We start from the raw sequence: 20,972 nt of genomic DNA on the forward strand, positions 1-20,972 counted from the left end.
AGGGTTGAATTCTAACTTCATCTTAGGTCTGAACGCTAACTTCATCTCATGGTTGAACAATGGATTACTTTTATAAACATGTCCAAAACCTGGGCATTTTTGTTCAATCACACCTTTGTTTGGCTGAGAAAATTTCTTCCTTTCAATCATCTTCGTTTTTTTCTCTTTGAGGGTTCAAAGTGGGTTAATCAATGTTGGCATGCCAAGGTTTGAATTCAACAAAAGGGGCAAAGCGCAATTGGGTGATACTGGATAAGGACCATAAAAGTTTGGGGATTCATCTAAGGTTTCGTTGGATCAAAGGGAATTCAACTCTAGGATTATAGCGTTCTTGTGGGCCGAACACATCTCCACATAATGGTCCTCCCACAATCGTTTGATGGAAAATCCAAAGTGGAATGTGCAGACAATCCAAAGTGCTTCTGGAAGTGATGACAAAAGTAAAAATTTGGCATTGTAAACAAAACCTAGTCGAGAATGCTTCTCGTGTCTTACAAAGACTAATAGCTCTTCTTTTTCAATTATGCTTAAACATAGGCCACTGGCAAAATTCTTCCCACGGCTGAACATGCTGATGCAACTTCTTATACGAGGTTTGTTACTTCCGTTTCCTTCAAGCGAAAGTTGATACTCAACATAGTAAATTTAAGGAGAGTGTTATTTTCTTTGTACAAAACTAGGCACGTACTAGGGACGTGCTTAGAATCCCAGAGAAAAAAATACAGGCTCGGCGGTCAAGTAGCATACTCCAGATGCAAGAACACAGCGACCTACATGAATACTCTAAATTGCCAAAAATGAAACCCTAGAGGGACACTCCAGCAAAAGGTAAAGTGACCGGCGAAAATGCTAGGAAAATACTATTCATCCACAATGCATAAGAAACTTGGAAAATAATGCTAGGAACTGTGAGAAAGAGCTCTTGAACCTGCTTTTGAACATGTTCAATCGCTGTACGTTGTGAACTGTTTTCTTTATGGCACATGTCACAGCAGAGTGATGCTAACTTGATCCCCAGCGTCTAAACTACCCATAGGACCGTCAAAACCTTCTACTCTGCTGTGAAGAATCTCCACTTCAACTGTTTATTCACCTTTTTTGGCCTACAAATTCGCTTGGTTAATCCTATCTACCCTTACATCCACCCTATCTGAAAGGTAGCATATGCATGGATGTACAACAACGTGGTGATCATCTCATGAATCCAACTAAATTGTTCACCATTCATTCTGCCGTGATGGGGTTCGAAGTAAAAATCCTCATGAGGATGCTTGAAAGCGACCAGATGCAAATGACACCAAGAAACTGAAGGACATTCAAAAGAGTACTTAAGGAGCTATTAATTGCCAGGTTGTTTGGAGTCACTTCTGCTCCTCTTACTGTAAAGGACAGGGCTGTCACCAGCTGTGCTGCTCGGTTCAGTTGGTGCAACCTATAAACCTGTTAAGCAACAAGAAACATATGGGTAAAAAATTCGGCCCTTTCTTTGTCCTTATAGATTTTAAGTGCCAATTGAAATTATGAATAGTGGCCTCAAAAGCATTTAGAATTCCAAGCTGGCTATTCAATGGAAAAAAAAAAGATATGGACCTTCAATAAAACTACTTCATCAAACAGGCTAAATTTTTAAATTGATCTACAAATGAGCTAACTAAAGTACTGCATTGGCCAATCCAAAGACCCTTCAACGAAATCACACAATAAGACAACATGGTATGGTACCACTCACCTGAAATATAATGGGTATCACAGGCATGGAAGGGGATTTGCGGTATCTTGCGTATTGCTCGAATGCAAATTGGACAGTAATACCAACCAGATATGGAGCAAGTGCTGCAGAAGCTGCAGGGCCGGTCCATGGCCAGACAAAGCCCATGGTCACCATAGGAACTGTAAGACTAAGCACCAGGGCAGCAACTGAAGAGATCCGGTGCACCAATTGCGGAGCCAACCTCTTCTTTTCATCTGCAGAGTCGGACGCCAAAGGCCTTCGCATGCGGTCTATAAGTAGAAGAAATATTGCAACACCGCAGTAGAACAGAGCTTCCGTGAAGAACAATATGAGGAAATCTGCAATCACAAAGCCACATCTGAAGTGAGAAGGAAATGAACTAATATGTGGACTAGTAAACAGAGAACAACTGATGCCTGCTATTCTCTTGGGGAATAGCTAAACATGTGTTGACATTAGAACTTTTGCTCACCTGTCAGCAGAGAGTCCTCAAATATAGTACATAGTATTCTCCGAAGGTACAGTGAAGGGAAAATAAAGGACGTCACAAGCACAGCCGGCCCAAGGATCCATTTTAGGTTGTTCTGATTCCCCTGCGGTACCTTAAGAAGTTTGTCCTCCCTTCCATATGGACGATTGTAAAATGATAATAGGCCCGGTTTTCCATCAGTTCCCTCAAAAGGGACATACAAGCTGCTCAAAGAAGAGGATTCTTCAGAGGGAGTGAGAAGATTTGTCTCCTCTAAAGCATCTGAATCAACCTCACTGTCTTGTGCATGCCCCACTGAAGTAGCGCAGAAAGTATTTTTCCCATTTTGGAACTTTCTATTCGAGATGACCGCTCTATCGATGAAGCCATGAGCCTTGACGGCTTAAAAAAGGAAAAAAGAAGAAATCAAAACCAATCATCAATCCAGTAGTAATAGATAATTGATGATAACTAGCAAGATCGTGAAAGAAATAATATATTGTAAAATGGCCATAGCCAAGATTTTTGAAGTTTGAAGTTGAAAACTAAAGTAGCTAAATATCAGAATCCAGCTGCTTGCATCATTGCAAAAGTCCTTAAATCGGATGTGCCTACGCAAAATACAGATAGAACTTGTTTAGTTCTAGAAATTACCCTTAGAATTGCTCAGCCAGTGAGTATCAGATGAGCGGCTTCCACATGGCACTCTTAATAGGCCGAGCTGGCAATGAAAGTATCAGAGGTTTAAACAAAATTAGAACCAAATTTTTTAAAAGAAGATATATCACTTCAAAAAAATTAGGATCACTGAAAGAGAATTGTTTTCTCTATCAAGTAATGCGCAATACAATTGGCAGAACACCAAATAATAACCAGTTGAAGAACCCTCAAGATAACTGAAAAAGGTAACTTGTTGAACACTAGAAAGGAAAATGAAAAAACGAGACACCATATCTTGAGTTAATGCAATTGCAGTCACCAAAATCCCAGTTTGGATCCTATGAATCAAGAAAAAGATCAAGATTTCCTTTTCTTCTCTTCACATGTTAGGACTTTGACAATATAAATGATTTTCGTCCACAAAACATTAGAATTGCTAGAACCTCCTTTATCCAGCAATTCAATTTTCATTAAAACTTAAGATACCGAGATTGAAAGCCCAACGAAAATTATAGGAAGTGATTATCATTATTAGCATGTGCTGAAAATAAACAATCATCAACTTAGTATGTTGCAGTCATTCCCAAATGGGACTATAAATAATCAGTTGACCGAATATGAGCAAATGGATAAAAAAAAAAGGCATCCTTCAGTAAACAAGCTTCTTTTAGGAAAATTGATAATGTCATGTTCTAAGGACAAGGAGGATTTGATTCCCCACTTGAAATCTTTGAAGCAACTTAGCAACATTCAAAAGACAATCAGAATCTAAAGAGCAGCAGCCTAAAGCATTTTATAGTTCTCAATCCATCTCTTATAGCAAAGAAATTTTGTCCAATTGTAAAAAATTTCTCACCTTTACCACTGTATCAAAGATCTATTGTAGTCCAAACACTTAAAAACATTGTAGTAATAAATGTTGGTCATTATATGCAGGTTCATTATATTCTCTAGAAGTTGGTACCCCCTCTCTCTTAGCCTCTTATGTGAGGCTGTATTTGTACATTTAAGCATTTAGATGATAGAAACTTAAAGTAACGCCCAAAGCTAATTTTATCTCATATATAGATATTTTAGGTTTGCAGTTCTGTTCTCACAAAAAGCATTCTCTATCGATACCGTTGCATATTTCCACATACGTTCATAACACACTTTTCTGTACTTCAAGGATCTTAACGCCTGACACCTCCATAGATGTTTTAGTACTAACTTTGGAGCTCTGATCCAACTAAACCCAAATTTCTTCAAAATGAAACATCTATCCACATTTATTTGTCATCTTTTCACTAATAGAATCTCATGATCCTAGCAGCAAAGTTCACCATCATAAAACCTAATCCACCATCCTCCGCAGGATCCAAATCTTAGTAACCTTGAATATGATCAAAGTAACTCTCTGGCAGTTCACTTACTCAGAATTCATTCTCAAGGTGACTCTATCCATATATAATTAATTGTCTAGGAGTCAAATCCTAGTTTTTAACAGCATTCATTGAGTAACTACCTATCTTACTTTGGCATTCTGATTATTCGACCAACCAAGAAAATAAACATTTGCACCATCCTCTTGAAACTAATACAACATTATCTGCAGTTGTCCTCTCATTAGCAAGACGTACTAGAAGGCCAAAATACTGTGGACATGAGGTCAAATAGAATTATAGTGCCCGGAATTAACTCTGGGTTCACCATATATACAACAAACTTCAACAAGGATGAGAGCATCCACCAGAAAGCATCCATACAAACAGCATAAAAGCAAACAATGTGGAAATCCACGACTGTCTTTGAGATTCACTGACCGAGCCCATGCTGATGCACGGTCTTGCAATATCATCAATATTAATGACATGGTACACATCCATCCCTCGAGAAAAAGGAAATGGAAGGTTGCGCTAGTCCAATATTACATTCCCCCCCCTGTTGGGGTGGTGAAAAAAGACTTTATCACAGATTCTCCATTATAATAGGAACTTATCCCAACATGGAGCCTAAGGACAAATTGCATAACCATATATCAACCCCTCTCACGCTCTTCACCGGTTCTTAATTTTCCAGACAATTAACTTAAGCCGCGGTCTCCTTTTAAAAAACTATTTATGGATTCTTGATACAGTATGTATGTATGCCTTCACTGGAACTCTTGTCATAATTTTCCCAGAAAATCGTACATTTTGCATGAAAATTCTACTCACACACCCCGATAACAAGCACGGCTGGCTCAATCTCGACAACGAAAATAATCCAAGAAATTGTAGCCATAATCTACTCACCACCACCACCAGCACCACCACCACCAAGAATCAGATTGACAATCCACAAGCAAGAAAGCACGCTGAACGATGTACAAAAACTCAGCAGAAATCAAATCTTTGAAGTGCTAAACACAGTCCCGACCAGACCAGGTGAAATCTTTCTCAATTACCCGGAAAACCTCGGGCTTGAACGGAGAAGAAACGGAAGTGGCAACACAAGACACCGAAGAGGAACCGGCTCTGACCACCACCATCTTTCTACAAGGACGACAGCAGCAGCAGCATGGCCCAGTTCAGTCCAGACGCGGTCGCCGCCGCATGCCCACGGGAAATCGGCGCAACCCCATTTCGTTTCCGAGAAATCCCAGCAAGAATTGCTCGGTCCCGGGAATTTCTCACAAGGGAAGGAGGAGGCGCCAGGAGGAGGAGGAGGAAGGGGAATATATAAAAATCTACTTCCTTGTTCTTCTTTGGAAGGTTTCGGAGAATCTGAGGAACGGGCTTGTGAGGTGAAATGGAAGAGACTGCCACCGGTCCAGACAACTCAAAAACGGCTCGTTCCATTGGGTTTTATACCGAGGGCGAGCAGCATTTTCGGAAAAAATTTAGGATGCCTTTTGCTAAATTTCCTTTTTAGCCTAATTTTTGTCGCCCGTAATTTGAGGGGAAATATCATATGAGGGAATGTGACCAAGATGTACCTTATACTTGATAAAGGTTATTTTTTTCATTTGATATAGTATATTGATATCGTAAATCGGTCTTATTCAATTTAATCATGTGCGTTCGGGGGAGAAAAGAAGAAAGAAAGAAAGAAAGAAAGAAGACTTTCTCTTTTGTTATGTTTGGTATGTTTTTTTATAAGTCTCAAATTTGTACATCTTGGATGAAAATTCATTTCTACCGATTGTCGAAATCAACGCATCGATACATGTATGTGTGATACGTGGTCAAGAAAATCGAAATATTCTTCTACTTTTCTACTTATTGACACTTTCGTATCTTTTATTTTGAAAAGCAAACGGGGCGCAATAATATTATTACGAACTTGATTAGAAAGATAGAAGGGGGATAAAATAGCGTCTCGAGTAGGTTTCGAAATTAGGGTAATCAAAGGGGGAAAACCGATGATGAATTTTTTAAATTATTTCTGATAATTACACGAATGAAGACCCGTGTGCATTTGCATATGATCATTTGACTCTTATCAAAAGAAACATTATCATTTGCCAACAAAATTTTGGTACCGGACGAAAATATCCCGAGCCCTTCGGGCCTACAAATGGACTGGACAATGTCATTGAGAGGGAAATGCAAATGGACTCCACGGGACACGAATGCGAACAAGATCGATGTCGAGTCCAACATCATCGCGTGGGCTCTTTATAGCTGCATGTGAGAGCTGGCTCGTTCTTGGAAGATGGCATTTTCATCACAGATGAAGGCACCATTCACCTCAACGTAGTGCAGGACATTGTGACATGAATCGAGTGAACTGCTATGGGGGTTGATCAGATCACTTCTTTTGGTGATTAAGGAAATCAAATTGGAGTAAATGGGGGAAGAAGGGGATGAAGAACTCAGGTGGACTTGCATTATTACAATCCAGTAAGCTATCGCTTATGCAACAGGGAAGTTTCTGACCAACTCATGTCCGTGGTTACTTCCGAAATGTCACTTTTCTAGTCAACATTGCTAACTAGCTGTCTTATGGGTACATGAGTTTGGCAATGGAGCATTTCGTGTCGTTGTGAGGTATCCCGTGGCCTCTCCGTGATTGGAGCAAGACGAGTCATTCTGAGAATGTCACCAACGCTGCGAACGGAGATCGAATCTTTGTTGATATATCTACAAACCTTTCCAGGCATTAGCTCTTCAGATTTGGAACCACTTCTTCCCTAATTCCGTTCAACACGAGTCTTACATTACTCATCTCACTGATCATTCGTTTCTTTACGTTCACCAAGTTGGCAAGTTCATTGTGCTACTACATCTGTGAGAAAAAAGAGAGCACAAACAACAACCCGAACTTTACTCATCATATGAACCTATATAGAGTACTACAATCCCCGCTGACCTGTGAATATACACGGACACAAGGCAGCATGAAACGTAAAGTACTTTTTTTTAGAGACAACTTGCACACTATGTCCATAATTACTGTTATAATAAGAGCATACTTCTTGTCTTTTATCTACTTAACCCTCAGGCAACATTATCAGCAATGACAGACATGATTCATTTACCACTCAAATAAGCATATAAGTTCAGGATGAAGCTACACCGCCTAACTTATGTCCATTCACTCCAGCTACTTCAACATCCACCCAGACTTCGTTCACTCGCCCGATGATCTGGAACGGGGTGCTATACTGTGCAATCGAGTATGCATAGTCGCTTTTGGAAGTAATATTTGCCCATGTAGATCTGCTTACGCTGAGAGCGAGTTTTCTTGCTTCTTTGACAACGATGTCGTCCAGTGCGAATCCAGGGAACTTCCTGACGGCAACATAGTGGCTGCTCCAATCATATGGTTCTAGCTTCAGCTCGGGAAGCGGGGTTGGTGGGGTCGATTGGAATTTCGTGGGCAAGTAGAAACGTACGACATAGGCTGACGAGTGGAGGGGTCCTGCCCCCGGAACGATGCTCGTCAAGACAGGTAATGTCATTGCCAACCTAGAGCAATTCAAATTGGCACCTTGGGTGTACTCAAACAACCTGTAAGAAGAAAGAAGGGAATTTATATATCTACAAAATTGTAGCAACCAATGACATTTCAATCTTACAAGGCCACACGACATGGATATTGAAGATTGACAACGTGAAAGAACTCATCTTTGAAGTACAAGCATAATATGCAATGTTCAGCCGAAGGTCAAATCTATTCTAACTCGTTGAGCAAAACAAAGACCCCAGACAGGAAGTTTCATAGAAAAAAACCAATGATGCAATTTTATGCAGACTTTCCTGGACATGGCAAGTACACTGCTTTATGCAGTAGCAGCAGAGTTGATCTTCATTTAGAAATAATCGAGTAAAAGAATTGCCGAACCACCCACCAATCAGTATGGGCCAACAACTGAGCACTCAGCACACATCCAGGATGAAGATGCGCATCCTCAACGGATATATTTAGGCTCACAAATCAATCATTAGAATTGAAAACATAAGCAGAAGCAATAGATCATAAAACAACAACTGCAGATTAGTCACATCTAGTGAAGGCTATTTTGTTCTGGAACTAAAAATACATATGATTGCATTCCTGGAAAAGACACCTTAGTGAACGTAAACTGAAATCGAATCAACTTATCACTAGCGATGCTCTATCAAAGTTCATTCAACGCGATTCAATCACTGTCAAGAATCAAAGGCCAATCCTTGAGCTATAATAGAAGTTTCCGGCATCTCAATCCCTATAACTTTCCACAATTAAGTGAAAAAACTAGAACTTTTCGAATCAATGAGAGAAGAGAAGGAAAAAGGGCACCTCTGGTAGCCGTTGAGAGTGGCCATCTCAAAGGAGAGGTCGCTTGCCTGAGCGGACATCCACGAGGAATTCCCGTACAGCCTCACCTCAAAGTCTGACTCCACGTGGACGATCGTATATTGCGGCGACTCGATCGAGTCGCACATGGCGGCGAAGAGGGAGAGTAGGCTGAGCAGCGATGCGATTGCAGCGATTCCTCGTCTCTCCATGTTTGCGATAGCGGGTTCTGGTGCGGGAGAGTTTGAAGGACGTGGTTTCATGGTCGTGTGGTTTATGAAGGAAGACGATAACGAATCGGACAAAACACAGGTCTGAGATAACGAAGATCAGAGTCCACAGCAAAATGTTCCCGGAATATATTGTTGTCTTTTATGAATCCAGACTCGAAGAATGTCGTCCTAGGATAGAGTTGATGACAAATCAAATGGCCTGTCTCAACTTGTCAACTGTCAAGGTGACGGACAACGTAGTTTATTAGACAACTGACATTTTGTCGACTTTGTAATTATAGCTATATTACTTTTATCATTCAGATTATTGTCCGTATACGGAAATTGTGAGATATAACATTTCATTGGTCTGATTGGGCTGACTCACTTGTCACTGCAGGCCCACAGATCTATAGGATGCGACTGTGGAGATCAAGAGAACGGGTGCAGGAATGTATGTTATGCATATCGATCGTGAAACAGTTGAAATCATTCAACGACAGTTTCTGTGAATAATAAGCCTAGTGTTGGTACACCGCATAAGTCAGTAAAATAACCCGGACTATGTTACTGATACTGAATTTTAAAGGGGCTCAAGGAAGAGGCTTGCTCTAGGATAGAGACCAGCATCTTTCAGGGTCATTCCCATCTGATCGACACCGTACGTCTTTCTCGGAAAGCTCGACACCAGTCTGTAATTCGCAATGCCCGGGAGGCCTAATGAGTCGATGTATGTGTAGATTGATTGGATCTTGTCTGTGCACAAGAAGCTGTGTTCTCTTCTATCGCCATTGGGGAAGCGAATCAATATCTGGAAAAGATGGAAGTTAAAGGCCAGGAGTCATTTTTTTGACTCTGATCTCTAGTTCAAGCTTGTGAGTATTGATATTCTTTTTGCAACATCGGTGTGTCATGCCATACCTGTGTCACCTGTTGATCTATTCCTTGACTAGCTTTTCCCTTGTTTTGCAGTCGTCTGCTCGCGGCCGTAGCCTCTTTCGGTTTATCGTACTGCTTATTGGAATTCTGTAATTTCTCATAATCTTCTTTACGCGGAACTTCCTTCAGATTATGAAACTTGGGTCCTGCTCCTCCTGAAGACTTCCTTCTTTCCTTCTCCTAGAAAGCGGAAAGAGAAAAAAGATTCAGTTCATGGTCACTTCTTATTACAAGCTACTCAGTAAATTACATCAGACCTTGTCTATCTCTAGAGCAGCAAAATATGCAGCATCTTGTTCTTTTCTTAGATGCCGATCAGCTTTTATCTTTTCTTCTTGCTTCAACCTCGCACCACCAAAGGCCGACCCTTGCTCTTCCACTGTCCTCTGGAGAATGTCAACCAGCTCCGATGGGGAAATCGGACCTTCTATCTAGCCATTGTTAATCAAGCACAAAAACAACTTTCAATTATCGCTGAAAAAAAAAGAGGACTAACTTTTAGTTAGGACTTCAATATGTTAGGTCTGTGTAATAGTTTTGTAATATTTGAGATCGTGCCCCTCTATATGGCAAATCATTGTATGAAGGTACTGTTAAGACTCGAGGACTAACGACGACCATTTTAAGTTTTTTTTTTTCCCCATGTTTGCGGTTGCATTGATTAGTTTGCTCCAGAGTATGGTCATCACTATCAGGAAGAGTAGAAGTACCTAAATCTTTGGAAAGTCAAAAACACAAATATGTTCTAAGAGACCTGTTGTAGTACTGCAATGCTATCGCCGGGAGGTGGAGCGATAACTGTGCAGAATGGGAAGCTCTGGGGACGCAACGCCATGGCCATTTGCAAGCCCTCTCCACTGTCAGTGAGTCCTCCCCAGCTAACGAAATTCTCGTCAAGGAACTGCACGACCATCTCCGAGCACAGGGTCTCCCTACAGAAGGAAGGGGTGAAGGGGTGATCCGGTGCGTGCAAGTACAGGAACAAGAATTTCCGATCGGCTTCTGCAATTTTGAGCGCTTCCGTGAGCCGACACGCGTAGAAGAAGGGATGCATGGAGCCGTATTGCTGTTCGAAGACTGTCAAGAATGCCCACTCATCTTGGGGAATTGTGGGTTCTTGTGGATATTGAGGTGGGTAGTTAATGGGGATATGTTGGTGTCTTCTGTTGCCGATTCGCATTAAATCCATGCTGTGATTCATTGCTCTCGAGAACTCGCCGACGATGGCCCGAGGTAGACTGACCATCCGGCGGACTATTCCCCTGCAAGTCCCCTCTCCTGTTCCTCTTGCACTCTCCCTCACCGAAGACGACATAATTCTTAAATGATCGCACGGTGTCGGAAAGTAGATCTCGGGGTGGAAGTGTAATCCGATGGTATTGGTCCAGAGATCTTAGTAACAAGTTCAACTCTCAGGGAAGCTTTTGAACGGAGGAGATGAATGTAGACAGTGACAAGGGACAGAAAAGAACTCATTCCTGATTCGCGCGCTTTAAAGTGAAGTAGCGAGAAGAGTGCAGAAAAGCTGAAGATGCTCCTTCTTCCTTTTCAATTCACTTCGACAAAACTCTAAAAGATGATTCCTTCCTTGTGTGGGAATCAAGTGCAGGATTGCTAGGGAATGATCTTACCTTCTTTCCTTCTACTTGAAAAATGCTGATGACCTTGCCACGGCATAATACATAAATTGCACTAGAGAATACCACATCAGCCATAATATCATGTCACGATTCAACTCACTACCCCGCTTTCTCCGACCTAAATTGTCGAGACTGGAGTCGAGAATGAGATTCGAAGTCCAGCTATATTCTTTCCTGGTCATTCCAGATTTCAGGAACGCTCTTTTTATACTTCCTCAATTCTGAGATAAACAAGAGATGCTCTACGTTCAATAGTTGCTAGTGTTTGTGGCAAGACCAGTGTAAGTGCAAAAAAGGATATCTTGTTACCAAGATTGGAGGAACGCAAGTCACGCCTGGGCAACACAAGTGTCGCTTCAAAATGCATTATCAGGTATCATCACCTTTAGAAAAGCAAAAGCAATAGCACTCGGAGGATTCCTCCAAAAAGACCATAGAGAACAAATTATTGCACCGTCACATCAACAATGCCACTAGATCATGGCACTGCTATTATTCATCACCCACCCTAACATCATTTTCTTTTCCTCTTTCTTCTTCTTCTTCCTATTTTTTTTTTTTTTTTACAGGAGCCACCAAAAACCTTAAGTCATGCCCGCTATGACGCATTTACCCTAAATTTTTTTTTCTGTTATACAAATCTCAAACTTATATCCGTGACCTTACCAAATTTTTTTTTTCCTTACCAAAAAAAACTTATATCCGTGTAGCACATTTACCCTCCGACAAAGTTCTATCAATAAAAATCGTTAAAAATATGCCTACATGGACGCCGGAAAGCAAACAGTGTCGATATGGTACTCAAGTTGCTTAAGTGACATAAAACCGATGTTGTTTTGGCTGAAAAATAATCTAAGGAGATATTGACGGAGGGTAAATGTGTCACATAAGTATAAATTCGGGATTTTCGATGTCACAAGAAAAAGTTTAGGATAAATGTGTCACAGTAGACATAGTTTGGAATTCTTGATGTTGCAAAGAAAAGTTCAGGGTAAATGTATTACAGTGGGCATAGTTTGTGATTTTTTGTGCCTTTTTTTCCTTTTATTGGGGGCCGAAATCAGAGATTTAAGATACGTATATGTAATTTAGGTAGGAGAAATCAAACAGAATATATATACCACCAAAAGGAACATTGAAAGCTTGGTAAATCAGATTATAGAAAGTAAGAGATAACCACGTATCGCGATTGCCGGATCTTATCTTGAATGCTTGGATTATGAGAAGATAAGTAGCTCTATATGTACTCTACGATAAAGCATGTGAAATCATGTAATTAGCGGGACAACCACAAACACGTAGAAACATAGAGCGCCTCAAGTTTTGTATGGAAGATTTTCATATTTTGAAGGAGAAAAAAGATTTCCATCTTCTTCACCACAATTGCTATGAACATCCTTAAGTCACAAACCGGCGAGAGGTTCACTTGCGACATGCAATATATTGATTTTTATATGCAATATATTGATTTTTATTAAAAAAAATTTAACTGATAAAAGAATATCTAAATAGAACTTCAAACAATAGAGAATGACTTTCAGTTCCATATGCAGTAATTGAATGGCCACGAGGGCAACCACTAGCGAGACTTGCCCTCGCCGGATGGCCATGAGGGTAAGGGGGGAGTCTCGCCAGAGGCCGGCGAGGTCAACCTCTCTGGCCCTAGGCTCTGGCCGGTTGCCGAGGTCCAGCGATTAGCCAGAGGAAGAAGGGAGGGGAGGAAAAAAAAAGAAAAAGAAAGAAAAAAAGGAAAGGAAAAAATATATAATAAATGTAAAAATATTATTAAAAAGTTGTCCACGTTAGCATCGGCCGTGCCATGTAGGTTGCCTGGCGTTCACGTCAGCAATATCTGACTAAAATTAGCCGGAAAGACTAAATTGGTAATATGTCAAAAGGTTTAGGATTAAATTGGCACAAATGCAATAGGTTTAAATTGGCACAAATGCAATAGATTTAAGACTTTTCTGACACTTTTCCTCGAAAGAGAGAATTGTGTGATTTTTGTATATTTTGCATAATGAAGAGTAGGGGATGTATTTATAGCTCTTTCATTATGACTATATGATACGACAAGATATTATAATGGCAACTGTAATTAATTAGCGACATGCACAATCAAAAGAGATATATGCACAGCTTTGATAGGTATGGAGAATCAAGGGAGATATAGAGAATTTCATAAATATATCTCTAATAATCATCTTTTTGCGGTCATAATCGTGGCGTTTCACATATGTTTTGCTTTGTTGGTTAAAAAGGAAAACAAAAAAAGAGGGTCTTACCGAAGCAATTTCTCTTCATCTATCAAAAGATTTTCAGATAGCGCAGAATAATATTGAAGTGATGAAGTCACTACTCACTAGCTTCTCCTAGTCGCTCCGTAAAAATCATCAATGTTATAATTTTTTTTGGTAAAAGCAATATTTTAAATAGGAACGGTAACTTTTAGCTCTTTTCAAATTAATTACTTAAGTGCACACTTAGCATTAAATTAGCAAACTTATTCATATGACGATATAAAAGGGAAAAGGAAAGAAGAAAGAAGTTCAAAACAAGAATTTTGTTGTCTAGGATTATTTATGTCTAGATCCAAGTCCAACCCGCGATGTGGTCTCAAAAAGCTTGGTTTAGACCGCTCAATCGGGGAAAAATAGAGGCTCTTTAGCATTGCTAGAGTGGCTGTTTCAAGAAAATCTTTCTTATCTGGGGACGTGATTGTATGAATGATGGTATTCCTTTTTGTGTTTCTAAGCTAAATGTTTTCATATTACTTTACTAGCTCGTCAAATTTTGTTTTAACGAATATATAAAATGAGCATAAATACAAATTTAAATCATCGAGCAAAGATTAGCTAAGCGATCAATCTTCCTATTTGTATTTTGGTATCCTCCATCGAGACTAATTTGTAAGGCCATGCTCATCATTATGCGGTGGAGACAAACCCGATGCACATGGACTGAATTTTTCCATATATCCGTGGAGATCTATCGATCCAAGCGAAAGTTGGAATGTTTCCTGTAATTCGAAAAAATCGTATGAATTTTGTGCCGTGAATTGAAAATAAGAATTTGTATGAACAATTGTAAAATGTAACACTTCCCACGTTTTTTTTTCTCAACTAATGATAATTTATTTAGACATGAAGAGATCACCGAGCATTTTCCCGATATTAAAAGAAAGAGATGGTGTGTGTGCGCGTGACGATAAATAGAGACAAAAGGAGAGAATTTAAAGATTTATGGATGAGCCAAAAGGACAATCCTGCAAGAATTCGTTGTGCCATGCCCGAGATGTCACCTACCAGAATGGCTAATGTAATAACCATAACTACAGGAGTTGCTGTCGGCAAGGTTGTGCTTGGACCTCTGCGTGTCATTTAGTGATGAGCAGTAGGAGTCTCTCTTCATACACGCACTTATCATCTCTATGGTTTTCGAATAGGGACTGCAGTCTACAGTGATGGTGCTCTTTCCAATGTATTTTCCTCTCTGTGAAACTTGCAGTGGGAATAATCATGGGCTGCCATGGCTGATCTTTCTCAAAGTACGAGAAAAAAACACATGCAAGGAGAAACATCATTTTCCTCACTATTTTCGGGTTTTCGATTCTTTGAATATGGCTGATCAAGTATCCAAACTTGAAAAAAAAAAATTAAGTTTATATCTTTTATCTAATGCACTGTCTTTCTTTCTCGTGTTGTACATAATCGATAAATGGCAAATTAATCGATTAACTATAGTCAACAAGTGCGCAAAAGTACTCGTTAACAGGGTCCTTCAAATTCATACACACCGTCGTCATTGAGATCAGAAAAAGTAAGACTTCGTAATTAGGAGAGAATGACAATTGATAATGTGAAAAGTAACTGGTAAAACAAATGGGACATTTACTAAGATTTCTCAATTGCAACTCGAATCGTTCTTTTGCCGTCTCCTCGACTCTAGAAAAACTCAAAGTAAAATCGGTATTTTCTGCGTCTTATCCATCTTTTGTGCCTCCAAGTTTCACCATACAGTGAAAGAGTAAAATTGTTAGGTGACTGCTAAATATTATTCAACTTACGACGGAGCGAATATTGGGTAGTCTTGCGGTGTAAACTTCTTACATCTCCACAAACAATCATAATTATCAATTTCGAAAGAAAATAAACGTCGGAGATTCACACAAAACTCAAAATGGATAGTTTAATTCGCGTATGAAGTATCGAAAAATTTTCCTTCTGCGTACCTAAATTTTTTTTTTCCGACATGTCGTGAGACCATGGGTACATACAATCCTCTTGCAACTAAAGAATTGGTGCAAGCAAGCTCTGTTCCTACTTTGAGAATCGAGTAAAATTTTGTTTCATCTCTCTTTCTCCTCTACTGTCTTTCTTGAAGCAATTCTGAAAAGTGTTGCTCGCTTTGCTGCATCGCCGGTGGAGATTATGGCATTGGCCCATGGGCTTTTTACCACTCGAACCAGCTTGGAGCCACTGGTTTAAACCATGATTTGGGTTTTATATTGTAACACATATTATTGATACGATAAAATGATCGCATAGTTCGCTCTTGATTGCAATTAGGTGTCATATCGTGAACATCCTAACTTACAGTAGGGCATTCTTGTGAGCTATTTGATCAAGTTGGGCAGCATTCATCACCGCGAATTGCAATTACTCTTCCTTCTTGTTCTTATTTGAAGGCACGGATCTACGGTTCCGTAGCTTACGACGGAAAAGAGGGATGCAATCACGTGCGGATTTGATGAACCCGAGACGCTTATTGCAATCGGAGTCTACCTTGGCGGCACCAAGTACGTGGTGATAAGTGGTGAACCGGGTGCTGTTATTCGGGCAAAGATGGTAATAACTTTGTTGCCTCCTTCCTTTTTGCCAATAACAGTATTATTTAAGCTGCTAGGTTTATATAAACATTCTTTTTTTTTTTTTTGGGGCCTTTTGATAGGTTTCTTATGTCTTCTCTAATCTGAAATACATCTACTATCATAGTTTTCCGGGACACGATGTCCAGTAGGCACGTTAATTGACACGGCTCCTTGGAAGGAGTGGTGCACCATATTTCGTAATTAAGTACAAAAATGTCATAAAATTACATTACCGTTGCAACTAAGTTTAAATGAACCGTAAAAGAGACGATATTAATACTATGTGTTGGGTATCTTAAAAATTTCCAACTGGGAAAAATGACAAGCTCATTCGTTCGACACAAAAAATGAGACGTTTTTGGAAAATCGATTTTATTGTTCCAAAATGAGCGTTTTGGAAAATCGATTTTAATAAATTTTTATCTTTTTAAAATCGATTTTTTAATTATCTTTTTTCTTTTTCTTTCTTTCTTTTCTTTTTTTTTTCTCCCCTTCTTCTTCGGCAGGTCGCCGGTCACCGTAAAGGCCGACGACCGGCCATAGGAGAGCTCGAGCCTTGCCGGCATGTCGTCACCAATGGGCAGCAAGGTGGAGGCTCGAGCTCGCCAGATCGCGAGGTGGAGGCTCGCCGATTGTTGCCGTGGCTTGTGATCAATAGAGAAAAAAATAAAAGAAAAAATAAAATAAAATAAAATAAAATAAAATAAAAGATAAAAGATAAAATTACAATAAAATCAAAATAAAAAGAAAAAAAGAAAAGAAAAATAAAAAATAATTGAGAAGAAAAAGGAATGTGAAGGATATAGATGAAAGTGTTTTTTTCTCCATCGAGAGAAAAATAATTGTTTTCCTTGACTAGTTTATTTTCTGTGGACCGAAAGCCGGAAAACTCGGAAAACATTTTTTTGGAAATTATTTTTCGCGAAATGAACGGAACATAAAAGTGTCATAATGTTCATACGACGCCGACTTTAGTGCCAACACCTTTCGCCGGACCGTTTAAGCGCCAGATGAAAGGAAAGACGATCACTTAAGTTTGAAAATTGTTACAACGCGACAATTGTATCACCGATTTTAGAACAACGCATCGGTCGCGATTGAAATCGTCAAGAAATGAGTAGATTTTTTCCTCTTTTTTATCGTGTATCAAATCGTGAGCAGCAAATTAAATTTTGTGTTTTTTTTTTGCAAATTAAATTTTGTGTTAAACACACATGAATATGTATTTAACCACCATTACACACCGATCCCCACATTCGGTTGAATGCTAACCGAGCGTTTTCTACATATCTCACGAGATGTTCATCAATCACACGAGACGGATGGTTCGAATAGCCATATGATAACGGACGCGAAAATGCGATTTAAGTTATTTCAGGAAATACAAATAGACCTCCTCGAGATAGATAAATTAACCGGACGTAATAATTTCGTTGGCATCTGAAATTATCGTTTTTGTCCATTTATTAAAGAGGAACAAGCTTTAGTCACTCTTTTAGTAGCCAATATGGCTATATACGTTCGTGAAATTTTTTTTTTTTTAACCATGGATCATAAATAATAGGGGAGAGAGAGATATTGAGAGATAAACACGAGTGGAATTTCCATAATAAAGAAAGAAATTTTCGGAACGGAAGCCAATAAATAATTCAAGCGCACTTGCGCGTGTTATATTTTTACGCAAGCGGGATTTTTTTTTTTCCTTTTTTAACTTATTTTCTTTGTTTTCGAAATCTTTTTCCGTAGCAAAAAGGCGAGCAGAGAATATTCAAACCATTATTAACGCAAGCGCTCGTGCCCTGTTTCTCCCTCCATTCTTCGTCTTCTTCTTCTTCTTCTTTCACAGAATCGGAGATGGAGTGGGAAGATTACTACGAAGATTACTCGATGTTCAAGAAGATGAGCACGGATGAAGACGGCACGTATCAAGCCGCTGCTATCATCGGCCATGACGGGAAAGTTTGGGCCCAGACTGCCAACTTCCCTCAGGTTCATCCTCTCGTCCAATTTCTTCAATTTAAAACCTGTTTTTTCCCAGTTGTGAATTCTCTTGTTGCTGTAGAGTCTTCGATCAGGTCATTAGTCACTCCGAACGATAAAACTCGGTTCAGAGTTCTAGTTTTGTTTGATCATTGAATATCGGTGTAACTTACAGCGGCATTCCTGTAATCGGATTTGATCAAAAACAGGGGAAATGCAAATATTGGACGGCATTCATCACTTGCGAATCATGGTTGCTCTTCTTTCGTCTGATAGACTTCTCTGTTATTAGTTGGATGTAGGCGATTTGATCAAAAAACAGGGGAAATGCAATATTGGACGGTGTGTTCAAGATCGTGATTTTACATGGGCATGGATTTTCTGTTCTGCAGCTTACGACCGAAGAGAGAATTGCGATCATGCGCGAATTTGATGAACCCGGGATGCTCACTACGATGGGACTCTACCTTGGCGGCACCAAGTACGTGGTGACCCGAGTTGAACCAGGTGATGTTATGCGGGCAAAGAAGGTAATAAGATTGTCGCCTCCCCCACCTCTTTGTCATATGCAGCAGTCTTATTTGGCCGCTAGGTTTAATTCTCTTATTCCAAAAGGTTTTCCTGGAGACATGATATCCACTGCCACACCCATGATCAAACGGCTACCCAACTTCGAAAGAAACGTTCCACTCGAACATACCTGAGAGGAGAAATGTCATTTACAGAACGTATGAGATCTGGTTTAAGTTATTATGATGCAAAACAAACATGGATGGCTCATCCTATTAGACCTCCTAGCAATCCTAGTAATGGTCGGCGGTCAATTTGAGATGGCCTGGCAGCGCATCTTTAGGATGGATAACTCCACATACTGCTTCTTTCCTCCGACCTAGCACGTGACCCTAGCACATGCTTATCTCCATTCAGAGTCTCGGACAGCATAAGATGCTTTGGCTAAACAGGAAACTGCTGAGTCATACTCCATTCTTTGAGGATGAGCCTCAAGAGCTTTAGTTTAATTGACTGCATTGCCGTCTGAGTAATTGTCTTGCTACATTTGTCACAGTGCTGAAGCTTGCTCTTACTCTCTCCCTACACTATCTCTTTTAAGTTTCCTTGTTGGTGCTCTAACCAATGCTGTAAACGGTTCTCCTATCACCTCCCCCCATTTCCTATTACTTCTTGAGAATCTTGTCGATATGCTCGACACACTCTTTGTTGAATAACCAACTTCTGCAGTGGAATTCCTAAACCATCCTAACAGTGATCGTTTCGGCTTGATTATGCAACGGCTCTATGACTAGTCAATCGAAAGTAAAAAAAAGAGAGAGAAAAGGTTAGTCAGCTATGGCTGTGGACATAAGTTGCTCTGCTTGTGATTATAGGTTTTACTTCATCAAGTATATAATAAAATCCATGTCGGCTTCAGCTTTTATGTGCTCGCTCTGAAAAGCTAGTTTCCTTAACTAATTTGTCTCGAAGAGCTTGCGGCAAGAGGTGTGAATAATTTTGCATTTTGCAATTTCTTGTAGGACCCGTACTTCTAGTAATCGATGGCTTCTCTCCCATCACTTAGTTGTTCTTATTTGATTTCAGCCGGGTGAAAGTGTGACCATCAAGAAGACAAGTGCGGCCTTGGTCATTGGCATATATCCAAACCCCGGGATTTCTAATCGGTGCAATGGGATTGTTGAGAGGGTGGGCGACGACTTAATCAAGCGAGGTTTTTAGGTACGTCACGATCGCATCCTTCCTTCCTATATGAAATCTTGCATTCTCTTGATGCAAGTATCATGATTAGATCGGGATTGTTGGAGTTGATGCAGGTTTTCGTTGGACACCATGGAAATCTCAAGTGCAAGAAAGGTTGTTTGGTTTGTAAATGGACTTAGACACTTGCCGTTTCTTTACTTCTTTTATGAAACTTTTGCCGAGGATGCTGGTGTTCCGCTCCTAGAAGCTATTTGATAGCTTATCGAAATACTTGAACTGTAAATGCTGATTGAAATTCCTTCTAGTGAAGGTCAAAGAGGTTTATCGTGACTGGTAATCAAATGGATGAGTCTCTGTCTGATCATGAAAATGCTTTCCTCTACCTTTTTTCTTTCATTCATCTCAGCTTTGTTTCAATATCCGATCATCTGCAATTGATTGTTGATGGGCATAGTGCATTCCCTTCAAGGAGAAAGAGAAATCCTTTTCTCATAATGTTGTGTGCTCTACAGTCCTTCCTCTTCACCTTCTTGACCTGGTTTACTTGTTTACTGTGCTGTTGTTACTGCATATGGAACCGAAAAGTGATTTTCTGTGGTTGGGAGTTGCATTTAGATGACTTCTCATCACTTCAACATCGATACGTTCCATTTCGAGAGCCTGTTTGTGCCTTGGGATTGTCCAGGGCGAATGTGGTGAGAAGATGGAAATCTTTTCCTCTCCTTAAGTGGTGAAAATAGAGATTTTGAACCAATGCATTGATGAATACCTAAAGTCTCTTGGAATCCCAAGCGATTTTTGGAGAGGGCAAGCAACAACACCATTGAGGCCGCATCTCTAACTATAGTTTGGCGGGCGCTTGCATGGGTCTACCGCCTAGGTGGGGCGCTTTCACAGAACCTCTTTGAAGTTAGGAGCGATGAGGTGGCTCAGATTATGCCACACTCTTTCAAATGAGGAGAGGATTCTTCAAGACATGAAGTAGCACCAAATATAGTATTTTGATTTTTTTTCT

General features: G+C 40.0%; 4 protein-coding genes across 4 annotated transcripts; 1 reads left to right on the plus strand and 3 right to left on the minus strand.

Annotated features, from left to right (window-relative positions):
• Nucleotides 1-847: 847 nt before the first annotated feature.
• On the minus strand, nucleotides 848-5,667 carry LOC115694475 (uncharacterized). Its single transcript, XM_030621596.2, has 5 exons — nucleotides 5,287-5,667; nucleotides 2,856-2,922; nucleotides 2,205-2,603; nucleotides 1,730-2,070; nucleotides 848-1,440 (listed from the first exon to the last, which is right to left on the minus strand). The coding sequence occupies exons 1-5, from the start codon at nucleotides 5,368-5,370 to the stop codon at nucleotides 1,225-1,227; spliced, it is 1,107 nt and encodes a 368-aa protein (XP_030477456.2). The 5' UTR covers nucleotides 5,371-5,667; the 3' UTR covers nucleotides 848-1,224.
• Nucleotides 5,668-7,124: 1,457 nt separating this feature from the next.
• Nucleotides 7,125-9,113, minus strand: LOC115662279 (uncharacterized). Its single transcript, XM_030584446.2, has 2 exons — nucleotides 8,607-9,113; nucleotides 7,125-7,834 (listed from the first exon to the last, which is right to left on the minus strand). Exons 1-2 carry the CDS (start codon nucleotides 8,864-8,866, stop codon nucleotides 7,384-7,386), a joined length of 711 nt encoding a protein of 236 aa, XP_030440306.2. The 5' UTR covers nucleotides 8,867-9,113; the 3' UTR covers nucleotides 7,125-7,383.
• Nucleotides 9,114-9,260: 147 nt separating this feature from the next.
• Nucleotides 9,261-11,591, minus strand: LOC115662269 (plant UBX domain-containing protein 10-like). Its single transcript, XM_030584436.2, has 4 exons — nucleotides 10,509-11,591; nucleotides 10,012-10,185; nucleotides 9,737-9,934; nucleotides 9,261-9,626 (listed from the first exon to the last, which is right to left on the minus strand). Exons 1-4 carry the CDS (start codon nucleotides 11,067-11,069, stop codon nucleotides 9,399-9,401), a joined length of 1,161 nt encoding a protein of 386 aa, XP_030440296.2. The 5' UTR covers nucleotides 11,070-11,591; the 3' UTR covers nucleotides 9,261-9,398.
• A 6,466-nt stretch (nucleotides 11,592-18,057) lies between these two features.
• LOC115665394 (profilin-2-like) lies at nucleotides 18,058-20,339 on the plus strand. The gene is made up of 4 exons (XM_030587283.2): nucleotides 18,058-18,253; nucleotides 18,637-18,774; nucleotides 19,841-19,975; nucleotides 20,071-20,339. Exons 1-3 carry the CDS (start codon nucleotides 18,119-18,121, stop codon nucleotides 19,973-19,975), a joined length of 408 nt encoding a protein of 135 aa, XP_030443143.1. The 5' UTR covers nucleotides 18,058-18,118; the 3' UTR covers nucleotides 20,071-20,339.
• Nucleotides 20,340-20,972: the final 633 nt, after the last annotated feature.

This window comes from Syzygium oleosum, unplaced genomic scaffold, assembly GCF_021117445.2.
Source record: "Syzygium oleosum isolate NSW1041296 unplaced genomic scaffold, Sole_v2.1 Sole_v2.09, whole genome shotgun sequence".
NCBI classification, from domain to species: Eukaryota; Viridiplantae; Streptophyta; class Magnoliopsida; order Myrtales; family Myrtaceae; genus Syzygium; species Syzygium oleosum.

Coding starts and splice junctions, on each gene's coding strand:
- LOC115662279 (XM_030584446.2), bottom strand. CDS start 8,866: ATGAAACCACGTCCTTCAAACTCTCCCGCACCAGAACCCGCTATCGCA. Junction 7,835..8,606: donor ACTCTCAACGGCTACCAGAG/GTGCCCTTTTTC, acceptor TTCTTCTTACAG/GTTGTTTGAGTACACCCAAG.
- LOC115694475 (XM_030621596.2), bottom strand. CDS start 5,370: ATGGTGGTGGTCAGAGCCGGTTCCTCTTCGGTGTCTTGTGTTGCCACT. Junction 2,604..2,855: donor CTGGCTGAGCAATTCTAAGG/GTAATTTCTAGA, acceptor TCCTTTTTTAAG/CCGTCAAGGCTCATGGCTTC. Junction 1,441..1,729: donor TGATACCCATTATATTTCAG/GTGAGTGGTACC, acceptor GTTGCTTAACAG/GTTTATAGGTTGCACCAACT.
- LOC115665394 (XM_030587283.2), top strand. CDS start 18,119: ATGGAGTGGGAAGATTACTACGAAGATTACTCGATGTTCAAGAAGATG. Junction 18,254..18,636: donor AGACTGCCAACTTCCCTCAG/GTTCATCCTCTC, acceptor TCTGTTCTGCAG/CTTACGACCGAAGAGAGAAT. Junction 18,775..19,840: donor ATGTTATGCGGGCAAAGAAG/GTAATAAGATTG, acceptor ATTTGATTTCAG/CCGGGTGAAAGTGTGACCAT.
- LOC115662269 (XM_030584436.2), bottom strand. CDS start 11,069: ATGTCGTCTTCGGTGAGGGAGAGTGCAAGAGGAACAGGAGAGGGGACT. Junction 9,935..10,011: donor CTGCTCTAGAGATAGACAAG/GTCTGATGTAAT, acceptor TCCGCTTTCTAG/GAGAAGGAAAGAAGGAAGTC. Junction 9,627..9,736: donor TAGATCAACAGGTGACACAG/GTATGGCATGAC, acceptor CATCTTTTCCAG/ATATTGATTCGCTTCCCCAA.